This window comes from Colias eurytheme, chromosome 29, assembly GCF_061535395.1.
Source record: "Colias eurytheme isolate Ceu_HAF_F1 chromosome 29, ilColEury1 Martin Lab GWU primary, whole genome shotgun sequence".
In the NCBI taxonomy this organism is placed as follows: domain Eukaryota; kingdom Metazoa; phylum Arthropoda; class Insecta; order Lepidoptera; family Pieridae; genus Colias; species Colias eurytheme.
In genome coordinates, this window is record NC_143008.1 from 5,991,520 (window position 1) to 6,005,143 (window position 13,624).

Here is a 13,624-nt window from a genome sequence, read left to right on the forward strand (position 1 = left end):
TCATCACAACCATCCCACACATCACCAACTCATCAACTTTTCAATCCAAACTCAAACTCAAACATTCATTTATTCAATTAGACTACTATTTAGTAGCACTTTCGAATCGTCATTACATAAGTATTTTTAACATTTACCACCGATTCGGAAAGAAGTATCTATGGAGAAGAATCGGCAATAAATTCCTGCTATTTTAAAATCATGTCAATATTACATCCATCCATCATACTCCCCGCCTCCCAACTCATCATTATCACCATCCATCCTTTCATCACAATCCATTCCCTGTTTCATCCCCATCATCATCATCACCCCCACTCACCGGTTTCCCCTCTAGATAGACGAATCTCTTCGGATCATTCTTTTCTTCATCACCGCGGAGACGAATGTGCTGTATGACATCTTGTTTCAACAGTCTGCGTAATACTGTCTCGGATATCATGTCCGCTCTGAAGGGGTCGACGCCTGGTAGAAAATAAATCAATAAATATTTCCGGACAATTTTCATACACGGCACACGATCTGATCCCATACTAAGCTTTCGCTTGTGTTATGGAAACCAGATGGCTGATAAACATACATATATAATTTTAAATAAATACTTATATAGATAATTACAACAGTTTATGGACAATCGGGTACAAAATCTAAATAATAGAGAACAATTATATAGATTTGAAAAAATATATGATAGTCATTGCTGATAGTAAAGCCTTACTATTTCGAAACTTGTTTGTATATATAATATCATTGTTTCGAAATAGTAAATATTAACATATTCTGAAACTGATCAATTTTAATTTCTAACACCCTTATAAAATACTGATAACTTCATAAAATTTATACACCGACAACATCCATAATTTTCGCAGCTAATACAGTTAAAAGTATTTCACCCCATCACTTTCAGCAAACACTGATATTCAAAATATCTCAGCGTTTACTGATAACTTCTAAATCCTACTATATAAAACCAGATACCTACTGATATAAAATGTTTCTCAGCATATATACTGATAAATTACACACAAAGTACTGGTAAAATCCGACATAAAATATACTAAAATTACGCATTACAAAATTTCTCAGCAATTACTGACTTGTGCTTAAAAACTGGAACGTGGCCAGCACGAGCTGAGGAGACACGTGCACACGCTGGTGCTGGTGGCCAGCAAATGCTGCGATATCGTGGAGCTTGTTCAGCGGTCTGGCTAGACGCTTTTTGGTGCGGTTATCCGCTGGAAGAGAGATGTTAAAAATGGTAAATCTAGTAATGGTGGTGAAGATGTATTTTATAAAATTTAGTGATTTTTTTAATAGTGTTACTATGTGTATAAGTATTACTGTTTTATTAATTTTAATTATTTTTATTTTTAGGAAATTGGCAAGTTTTCCCCGGGTGGGAATCGAACACACGACCTATGGCTTGGAAGGCAGGGTCACTACCAACCAAGCCTTAATTTTAATTATTTTTATTTTTAGGAAATTGGCAAGTTTTCCCCGGGTGGGAATCGAACACACGACCTCTGGCTTGGAAGGCAGGGTAACTACCAACCAAGCCAACCAGTCAGTCAAAAAGTCACTTAAAATTTTGTCAATAATAATTTCAATAGTGTTTTTTACAATATTAGCTATTCAAATATACTTACATATAACATCACTTTCATCAACAATCTCCGCTTGTATCATCTCCTCGATGACGTCCTCTAACGTCACCAAGCCAACCGTCTCATAAACCGGATCCCCATCACCTTCCTCGATACGTTGCACGAACGCCATGTGACCCTTGTGTCCTGGAAATCGTTATTTACTTATTAAATAAAAAACCGGCAAGTCGGACTCGCGCGTACTATGGGGGGGAGGTCCCCATAGACAGTAATTTTTTTCAGAAATGATGTATTTTCATTATGGCTCAACAAATAAATAAGGTTGAGTAATGGAGTAAGGATTGGTGAACATTTCTCAAATTATTTTCCAACGAAGCAGTTATATAACAACTAATCTTCGAGTAGTGTCACTATTTTTTATGTCTTTTAAATAATAAGATACAATAAAACATAATTCATATGTTGCTGTTGATAGCAGGGCATAATTTCCCATTTTTTTTCCTCAATTGTCACCTATACCAATTTTATAACGAAGTTACTCAGTCTCTATGTACCACTTTATATTTAAACTAGCTGTGCCCTGCGGTTTTACCCGCAATGCTCCGCTCCTATTGGTTTTAGCGTGATGATATACAGCCTATAGCCTTCCTCGATAAATGGGCTTTCTAACACCGAAAGAATTTTTCAAATCGGACCAGTAGTTCTAGAGATTAGCGCGTTCAAACAAACAAACAAACTCTTCAGCTTTATAATATTAGTATAGATTTTAATAGCTGTCCCCTTTTTGACCAATTTTGCTATATATAGACTGGAGAAGACCATCAATTTTATCCCAAAAACTACACTCCAAGATAAGATAGGAAATAGAAGACGAAAATTGTTCCAGTAACAGTTTTAATCCTATACCGTATAAAACTCGAGTAAAACCACATGCAAAACCATAAGTATAATAGTGCACTATAAAATAAACCAGACACTTCATGGTCTATTGTTAACAATACATTGTTTAAGTCATAAATTGAACACGCGAGCTGAAAAATGGACGTCATACCCATCATGCTTCATTCTTAATATTTCTGGCAAATGTTCAGATGTTTAGTGAAAGTGTAACTATATATATCTGGCTGACAAACGCTGTCTGCTCAAAAGGAATACTTTTGGAATTTTTTCAATGTCTGGTGAAATAATAATTCTTAGGGCCTAATTATTTTTCAATGTTAGGATAAAACTTATCCGTGCAATCAAGTACACGATAATATTAAAATGTCACGTAAACTGTCAAATACGGACAATTAGAATACGTTTTTAAAATGGTAGTTCTATACATTATTCGACGAATAAGTTTTATCCAAGCATTGGAACAATCGGCCCTTAATGTTCGACTCCTATTGATTATAGCGTCATGTTAGATAGCCTCTAATCCTTCTTGTATAAGACCATTCAATACAGAATTTTCAATTCGAACCAATGTACTAAGATTAGTTTGTGTAAAAAATCTCTTCAGTCTTATAATATTAGTATTGGTACACTGTTTTTGGTCTTGAGACTACGGCCTTTCCGGTTTAGTACTAAAAGGTTGAAATCGTCATGGTTCTTTAATTATGAATAATTGTTAAAATGGGTGTAATAGGAGCGACCGAAGAACAACCTAGAAACTATGGAAAACGGTATATTTTAAAATGAAAATACCGTCAATAATTAAAATTTCATAATCACGTCATGATGCCGTAGCATGTAATTAATGTGTCACAAGCTTAGCGATAGATTTATTTAATGAACCTCAAGATAATAAGGAATTAAGATAATTGGCACTTGAATCACGGATCGTAGCTGATTATCTTATTTATATATATACAGGGTTACTTGTAACTGGACGTATTCAAGTAAAGAATAGATCAAGGAGCTCAAATGCAACAAATTTGACCCCCTATATGTATATCCGAAAGTTAACGGTTTTCGATTTATATTTAACTTTGTGATTTTTGAAAAAAATAAATCAAAAATATGTTTATTTTTAACCATTACTTATTAAGCATTTATTTATATGTTTAGGGGTTATTATGTTATGTTGCTAAGTCCTCTACTAGTAAAAACATTTTACCACCCATTTTTTTTAAATAATGTCAAAAAGGGGTAAAAGTTGATATTTTTTCAAAAATCACAAAGTTAAATATAAATCGAAAACCGTTATCTTCCGGATATACATGTAGGGGGTTAAATTTGTTGCATTTGAGCTCCCCGATCTATTCTTGACGGGAGTATTCCCGTCCAGTTACAAGTAACCCTGTATTATAAAAATGAAACCCGTTTTCCTTGGTCACGGTATCACGTCTGAACGGGTGGACCGATTTCGATAATTCTTTTTTTATTATACTCCTTGAAGTACGAGGATGGTTCTTATGGAGAGAAAACGTTAACATGTACCACGGGCGAAGCCGGGGCGAACCGCTATTAAATGCATGAAATCATATTGACATTTTTTTCCACACAGCACGAAAGAGATCTTTCACAAACAACTGTCTTCTTTCTCAAACTTATTACTCCGTAATCTGTAAAATCATAAAGGAAATAAACTATTTTATTATTAATTTATGTATCACTTACCTTCCTTAAACTGCTTCAACATGACATCCAAAGTAACATCTTCGAACACAAAGTTGCACGGGTTCTGATAGTACTGGCAGAGCGTGCGCAGCGGCGTGTTGTCGTCCGGGTCCACGAACGCGAGGTCCTTTATGAACAGGACCGTCACTATGTTCCCGCGGTGACCCTCGTATACTGGGATACGGGAGTACCCTGGAGAGAAAACAAGTTAGGAACTCGAAAATATGATACATATGGAAACTTGGGAGAAATTCAGAAACTGTTTTCAGAGATTATTTTATCTATACTGGGATACGGGAGTAGCCTGGAGGGAGATAATACTAAAAAATAATAACACACAAACACAACACATTCAAGCACTGTTGAACGGATTGACCATATTGGTCAAATGTCAGTCTTTGAACTTAGTTTGCATACGTCATCAGTCTGATTATGAGAAGTAAATTTTGGGGACGAACGGAAAGCATCCACAAAAAATGTGGTGAAACAGTGTCAATAATTGCGCATACTATACCATGATATGGAAGTACCCTACATACGGTATTCTATATACAAAAGCTGTTATGTATATCAAAATTTTCAACATAAATTCATTATTATAAAAAAAAGACCCAAATATGAAATGAATATTCACGTAACCTTTGTTACGACTCTCTATATGTACCCTATATCTGTTATATGTACTTTTAATTATAACCCATATAGACAGATTTTCAGTATATCTTAATTTTCAATAAACATCCATATTTTAAGGGACATAGACCCAAATATTAAATAAATAAAATGATAAATAAATATTTCGGGACAATTTTCCCACACGGCACGATCTGATCCCATACTAAGCTTTCGCTTGTGTTATGGAAACCAGATAGCTGAAAAAAAAAATTAAATAAATACTTATATAGATAATTAATTAACACCCAGACACAGAGCAAACATCTATGTTCATCACACAAATATTTGCCCCGGGTGGGAATCGAACCCACGACCAGAGATTGGAAAGGCAGGGTCACTACCAACCAAGCCAACCGGCCAGTCAAATGAATATCAATTCACGTAACCTTTGTTACATCGTCTATATATGCCCTACATCGGTTAGCAACATCATAACCCATATAGACAGACGAGCCCATTTATTGACCGTCCATCAACACATGCGTGTACCAACCCTATCTAATGCAAACAAGGGAATATTTCTTAGCAAACACATTTGATATACGGAGAGTAAACATTTTTGTGACAAGCGATGTTTTCGCAGTTCTTTACCCGATTGCGTAAGGGCAAAGGAGGGTTAGGATTTGTGTCGTGTATGTATATGTCGGAGAATTTAAATAACACTCCATAATTAATTATAATTAGGTAGATATGTGAAATAATATTAAATAATGACTCAGTGCACACACCTTGCGCGGTCGATGGTAGTACCGAGACTATATCAAGGAATATAAACCATAGCATGGCCCGTAACCCCATGCATTTCATATCAATTCATTATCGACACTATGTTGTACAGCATAGAGTACATTGTAATAGGAAGGTACCACATAACAACTACTCTATTGTAATTCTCTCACATATATATCTTTGGTACACTGTAGTTTATGGATTTGTTCTTGAAAGATATCATTAGAAGCTATGTGTGGTATTCTAAAGAATACAAAGGCTTGGAAGATTTTTAGCTCGAAGGCGTTAAAGGGGTGACAGACGTACGAGTAAGTACGCGAACTTGTGGCTCGACGGCCTTTTTCGCTCGTGTATGTACGCGTACTTAAAAACCGTCGAGTAAGTTCGTTGACGATCCAACATGTTTGAAATTTTACTCGTAGCCCGCCTTCGCTCGCACGTCTGTCAGTGTCATTAGATTCGTCTTTATTTGTAAGAATGACTCTTGGCAAAAATAAATTGCAATATAAATACCTAGCATATTTGTTTTTCACAACTTATCGATTACCTAATAATTGTAAATGTCAAATGTCACAAGTGGGTAGCTTAATTTCAATTAAGCATATAGACAATTTATTTTTGTAAAATTAATTACTAATTACTTAGCAGTTTAAAGGTAAATAATGCAAATATATTACCCCTCCCCCCCTCCTAATAATACGGCATTGAACAAAGTACACACGTTTAGCAAACGAATTCCAAAATCATAACAATTGATCTATTCCGAGTGTTACAAAAATAAACATTACGCATGCGCACAAAAGCTGACCTGAAAAGCGTTGTCCAGGACACCCTTATCAATTAGAAGTACAGATAATAATTTACGAACCAATAAATTTAGTTGTTTGGGTTGTTTTGCATCCTTGTATCTGTCTGTATGTGTGATGTGTGTTGTGTTCGCGGTCTGTGTGTGCGGAGTGTGTGTGTGTTTCAATAATCGACTATCTTTTATCCATGTATGCGTTTTAATATTTACTTACGCGTTGTTTTACGTACCTATTTCTGTCTGTGCGTATGGTGAGAGCGTGCGCGTGTGTGTGTGTTTTTCTCTGTGTGTGTGTGTGCGCTCGTGCGTGTGTTTTTCAATATAATCTTGCTTGAATTGTTTTCACTTACCAGACTTAACAATCTCGGTCATGGTCTCGAAATCCAGTACTGTATTGATGGGCAGCATGAAGCAGTCCTTCAGTTTGGTCATCACGTCTTTGACGGTTTTCTTGCGAAGGTCGAGCGCTCCGGAGATGATGTTCACTTCCTCTTTGTCGAGATCGTTCACGTGGTTTGTTACCTGGTGATATTTGATTTATATTTAGTTTTATAGCATTCAAATCTAAACTAATATTATAAAGCTGAAGAGTTTGTTTGTTTGTTTGAACGCGCTAATCTCGGGAACTACTGGTCCGATTTCCAAAATTCTGTATGTGTTAGATAGCTCATTTATCGAGGAAGGCTATAGGCTATATATCATCACGCTACGACCAACAGGAGTGGAGCCACGGGGGTGAAACCGCGCTGAGCAGCTAGTGCTATGTAAATGAGAAATTTTTAAAGGATAGAAAAACGTCGATCGGGCAAAAGCGGATTCGAGTCCCGTTTCGTGATTGAGTTTGAGTTTCTCATTTTAATAGCTTGATGCAAACGCGTGATGCCGCACCTTACTGAGGAAAATAGCACAGAAAAATAGGTACTATATCTTGAGGGGATGATAAATCAAATTATGTTATTGACCCGGGATAAAACGTACAAAAGATCCTCAGATAAAGGTTTTTACAGATCATGCAGGAATTTGCCAAATCGAGACGACTTTCAGAATCGAGTATTTCTTGACATTTCGACAATAAGGTAGCAAAAGTAGTAAAAAGTATAAAATACTATCATCATCAGCATTATGTTCCCACTGCTGGGACACGGGCCTCCCGTTAAGAGATCCTAAGGATCAGGCCGACCACGCTATTCATGTTAAAGTAACTAAAATGTTTAGATCCTCCTTTTTCACAAATCGTTTATCTTTGGGTATGTTATTGAAATTCAAACATATTTAATTATTTTATTAATATCAATCTGGCTGGATCAAGGATGCACTCTTGACCGAGAGGTCAAGCCTGCACACTCGTCGCCCCGTTAAGGCCAAAAGACGCGAGTTCGAATCTCGCGCCGCGATCAATTTTTTTCCATTCTTAATATAGATCTATTTCCAGAACCTAAAAATATATTCCTTCCGCAAATATTGTCTGTCTACCTTCCTTCCTTGGATCATATCAAAACCACCATTTATTTATTTTACATTTAATTCTAAAATCTTTCGCCTTGAATCTAAACAAAATCGGGGCCATCACAGCCAGGTTATAAAAATATAATTTAACCGCAGATTCGCGAGTGCCGTCTGCCCTTGCGCAGTTTCCAGAATTCTTAAAATAAACGTCGCCAAATCTCAATGTCACCTTCTTACTTATATGATTGACTCTCTCTATTACAAATATTATACATAATACACCACGATAGTTAAGTGTCTGAATGAAACTTGTGACATCTGTGGAACTGCTAAACCGAATTTAATGGGATGCTTATAAAACTCTCACGCAAACAAATTCTAGATCGACCAATGTCATTAAAGAGAAGTTTGTTACATGTAGTTAGACATAAAAACTGCCTACTTGATCAATTTCGAAGAATTCAGTTCACTCAATATAGTCGTTACCCTGAGCTATTTATGCCAATTTTTTACACGCTTTATATTAGCTTCACCTGTATGTTTGTAACCGACTTCTTTGGGCGCGATTTTGACCCACTTTAAACGGCCAGATTTCGTTCAAACTTTGTAGATTTATTGAGGACCGATGACAATACACTAATTTCTATTTTTTAGTTCGGTTTTCTATGAAAAGCGTGTTTTTTAGTTTTTTTTTTAACTATTATTATTTCAACCCCTATGCATTTATATTCCTTACACAGAACTATTCCTTACCTTGACCAATTCCTTTAGCCTCTCTCTGTTATAATGTGTACCAATCTCCTCTCCTAGGAAGTAGTCCAGCAGTTTACTGGTCGGCCAGGCGAGTGGAGCACAGATACCCATGACGATCTGATGAATAAATAGGTATTTTTATTACATATATTCAAAGGAAAATAAAATATGAAATGTTAGGTTAGGTTATTCTTGCCGATTCTTCTCCATAGATACTGCTTTCCGAATCGGTGGTAAATGTTAAAAATACTTATGTAATGACGATTCGAAAGTGCTACTAAATAGTAGTCTATAAATGAATGTATGAGTTTGAGTTTGAGTAGGTAATGGTAATCGGAAAAGCAGAAAGTATAAGTAAGTTATGTGTTGTTCCTACAATAGATAGTGATATATCTATACTAATATTATAAAGCTGAAGAGTTTGTTTGTTTGAACGCGCTAATCTCAGGAACTACTGGTCCGATTTGAAAAATTCTTTTGGTGTTAGATAGCCCATTTATTGAGGAAGGCTATAGGTTATATATCATTACGCTAAGACCAACAGCAATGCGGGTGAAACCGCGGAGCACAGCTAGTAATGAATAAAAAGAAGAATAAAAGAAGGTTTATCAGAACCTATTAATATTTTGTAAGGATTTTTATGTTTATTCATATTGAAGTCATGATAGTATAAATAATAAACTAATTTATTTATTTATTAGCACTTGACCTTGACTTTGAAGTACCGAGATGTCATTCTTTTGATTCCCAGTAAAGATTAATAAACAAAAACATCCATACAAAATAACAATATTGACTGTTAGATCAATTAAATCGACAAAACCAATGTAGTAGAAAGTTTATCTTCACGATATTCTAATGTGTTGACCATTTTGGCATCAGTGTGCGTTCTTGTTTTGTGTAACTATTTATTTTTAATGTAACAGTGGAAATTTAATTGTGCGTACATTTAATTAGATTAATTTATTTTCTGTTTTAATATGTGCACAACCATTGGGTAGAATGTATTATTATTAATAAAATATAATATAATTAATATTGTAACCAAAACATCTGTAATTTGTAACTACATTCTTGTAAATAAATATATGTACTTTGAATTTAAATTTGTATTTTTCTATACAAATATTATAAAGAGGAAAGGTTTGATTTTTTGTTTGTTTGTTTGTTTGTATGAATTGAATAGGCTCCGAAACTACTTGGCAGATTTGAAAAATTCTTTCACTGTTGGAAAGCTACATCATTTCTGAGTGACATAGGCTAGGTTTTATCCCGGAAATCCCACGGGAACGGGAACTATGCGGGTTTTTTTTTGAAAACGCGGGCGAAGCCGCAGGCGGAAAGCTAGTGTCCCAATAAAGGTCCATCTAAATTATATAACCTATAGTCCCTTTTCTGGAAATGGAGTGCACACACATTACAAAATTCTCGGCAAACATGATGTCTGATTTTATGTATTGTACGAATGAATGAATGAATGAAAACGCTTTATTGTACACCATTACAAACAGGAAAAAGACATACATATACAGAAGAGAGACATGCACAAATGGCGGCCTTATGGCTTTAGTAGCCATCTCTTCCAGGCAACCAAACACAAGATAAAAAACATAAAATCATGACAGAGGGTGGTGGTAAAGCTGTATTAGATTAATAATTAAAAAACAAATTCAAAAAACAATTATTGTACTTCTTCTTGTGTGTGTAGTGTGTACTTTTCTTTCTGGAAATAAATTTATCTTTCTTTCTTTCTTTACAAATCATAAAAACCCAACATTCCTATAACATATCCCAAGAAAAGATTACTAACCTTCATAATCCAAATACTCTTAGCACCGATCAACAACCCGTGCCTTGCACAGATCGCTTGGGGTGTGATTTCGGCAATAAACACTATAGCCAGCGTCGAACCAATCACAGCGTACAACCCAGACGTTAAATCATCCAGAATAACCGTAAACGTGCTGTTAACAGCCACGTTACTCAACAAAATGGTACATAGCAAATAGTTTCCATGAGATCGCACCGGCATGATAGCTCTAGCGTACTTCCTCTCCGTTTCTGTCCCTGTATTCGCGATGATCCGTAGCTCTGTCCTATCCAACGCCATCAGACCAAGATTCAAACCAGAGAATAGAGATGCCATGACAAGCAAAATGACAATGAGGACCAGAGACGCCCAGAGGGGTAATAGCTTGTTATGTGTGGCTAGGATCTTCCAGCCTTCACTGCCTTGGTGAATAAGGTCTCCGTCTGGCGTGTTTCGTGCGCAGATGTAGAATTTATAGTCTTCTAGAGGCGGTGGTGCTGTCAGTTCGAAGAGACCAGAATCATGTTCTGCTGCATTTATCTGCAATATAACATTTTTTTTAGCTGGGTTATACTGGTACTTATGCTATATGGTTTCATGTTCGTGAATTGAAACTAATTGGATTGCATTGTTTTCATTATTATTTTAATAGATATGATCCTAATGTTTTGCTATAATAGATGTACATTTATAACTGTGATTACAACTTTAAATTAAAATGTTCGTAATAAAAAATGGAGATAAAGGAATAATGTGTGTTTGTGATGTCAATAAATTCAAAATATTTATAAACATTATTTTATTAAACGAATAATATGATACTATCCACTTTTCAAGTACCATACCCACTTCTCCTTTTGTATAACAGACAGCGTCACTAACCTATATTTTAACTTGAAAATAGCTGAAGTCATAAGTCTAGTCTCCATTTATATACCTAATTTTGTCATCACAAACAGACAAACCTTACCTATACCATCAAAAACCCCGTAAAAATACCACTAGCACGTACCTTATACTCTCCCTTAATCAAAAAGTGGCACGACGACCCATACGCTTGGGGGTGGTGCGTAAACGCGATCGACGTATCATCCGTGAAGCCTTCGCCAAACAGCCTTAATGTGAACTTTGTGTCCCTCAACACACTGGGTATCATACCATCTACAATCTTTGGTTCCTTTTCCCCCTCTTCAATCCTAAGCCCCATAATTTTTAGAGTAACATTTGTTTGAACTGCTTTAACACCTAGGCTACTAGTTTCTGCATCTGTGACTTCTGTTTCGTTGGCTTCACGTTTCTTCCTTATGCCACTATTGGGCATAGTTTCGACGCCATCATCTTCTTCTTCACCGTATTTATTGATATTGAGATCATTGTAATACTTTCTGTCTGTTTCACTGAAGTCTTCTATCTCATCTGGTGTCACTTCATTCTCACTGGCTCTGTGGACAGAATAAAATAAAAAAATAGATTTTTTTATTATTTTGTAGCATTTCATTTCTGAAAATATTTAAATCCTATGCTAAACAACAAAAAAAAAATACATGATAATGCTGCATTCCAAAGGTTAACGCGACGATGACAAGATTCAAGTTTGGTTTTTAGAAATTTTACAATTTATAGTCTCGCAAAATAATAGACTAAATAAACCCTAAAAGGAAAAATTTACAACAAGAATTGTATGAATAAATATTGCCTAATCATTTATACAATACTAGCTTACCGCCCGCGGCTTCGCCCGCTTTGTCTAAAACCTAATAAATTATATACTAAAACCTTCCTCTTGAATCACTCTATCTATTTAAAAAAACCGCATCAAAATCCGTTGCGTATTTTTAAAGATTTAAACATACAAAGGGACATAGGGACAGTGAAAGCGACTTTGTTTCACTACATAGTATAAAACAAAGTCGCTTTCTCTGTCCCTATGTCCCCATGTATGCTTAAATCTTTAAAACTACGCAACGGATTTTGATGCGGTTTTTTTAAATAGATACACTGATTCAAGAGGAAGGTTTTGGTATATAATTTGTTAGGTTTCAGACAAAGCGGGCGAAGCTGCGGGCGGAAAGCTAGTTATAATAAGTAGTAAAGTAATAGTGATTTTTGGTAAATCTTGATTATTTAAATAAAATACAATACTTCACGTTTTCGGGGTAAAAACCGAAGTTTATTATTTAACACATTGATTACAGAGCATAGTTAAAGCATTAGTCCCTTTTTATTTTAAACTAGCGTTCCGCCCCGGCTTCGCCCGTGGTACATATTTACGTTTTCTCTACATAATAAGTAATAACCATCCTCGTACTTCAAGTAATATAATAAAAAAAGAATTATCGAAATCGGTTCAGCCGTTCTCAAGTTATGCGCTTACCAACACATTTTGCGATTCATTTTTATTTCACCATTAGAAAGCTTCATCTTCACTGAGCAACATAGGCTATATTGCATTTTCAAAAAAATTAGAGATCCTTACCAAAAATGCAATAATGTAACCCAAGGTGTGAAAAATTCCTTAATAAAAATTCTGTCATCGCCTGCGCTGCGGAATCTATTCCTTCAAGTACGAGGATGGTTCTTATGAAAAAAAAAACGTAAACATGTAGGTACCACGGGCGAAGCCGGGGCGGACCGCTAGTACTTCATAATATAACGAAACAAAAGCCCTTTTAGAAGAAATCTACTTGAATACATGTTTGATTATAGTTTACCGTTGACGATAGCAACAGACAAACAGATAGCGTAATATTTGACTTATTATTTGTAACAAAAAGGCAAACTGACTGGTCCACGTCCTCTTGACCTATTTACCGTTCAAGTATTTATAGATAGTCGGACGAGTACTAACACTTATCTATATATAATAAACATGCGCTGTCTGAACAGAATTGAGAAAAAAGTTTGGAAAATCCAAAAGTGCACGCCTTATAATTTTTTTTTAATAATTATTTATTAATTATTATTTTTGTTTATTTAATAATAATTAAACCACATCGAATCAAACCCTGAAAAATGAAAGGGTTCTATTCCTGAGCATACTCAAGCGTAAGAGAAAAAAAAAGACTCGATTAGTAAAGTATTTCGGTCGCTATCGTGTTAACAAGAAAATCCTCCGCACATACAGACACACGGACGTCCAAGACAGAACTTTTTTAAACTGTTTTTAACTAGTTTAAATAACAAAAATGACATCAA

General features: G+C 35.4%; 1 protein-coding gene across 1 annotated transcript in view; it reads right to left on the reverse strand.

The window, feature by feature from the left end:
• LOC149896304 (unextended protein-like) overlaps positions 1–13,624 on the reverse strand; it is a 33,125-nt gene that overhangs the window by 5,239 nt on the left and 14,262 nt on the right. The window contains exons 2-9 of the mRNA XM_090117836.1: positions 11,442–11,871; positions 10,430–10,969; positions 8,620–8,736; positions 6,771–6,942; positions 4,212–4,403; positions 1,650–1,793; positions 1,101–1,238; positions 323–465 (exon numbers count right to left, since the gene is read on the reverse strand). Coding sequence (XP_089973962.1) covers positions 323–465; positions 1,101–1,238; positions 1,650–1,793; positions 4,212–4,403; positions 6,771–6,942; positions 8,620–8,736; positions 10,430–10,969; positions 11,442–11,871 — 1,876 coding nt within the window. The remainder of the gene's footprint in view (positions 1–322; positions 466–1,100; positions 1,239–1,649; positions 1,794–4,211; positions 4,404–6,770; positions 6,943–8,619; positions 8,737–10,429; positions 10,970–11,441; positions 11,872–13,624) is intronic.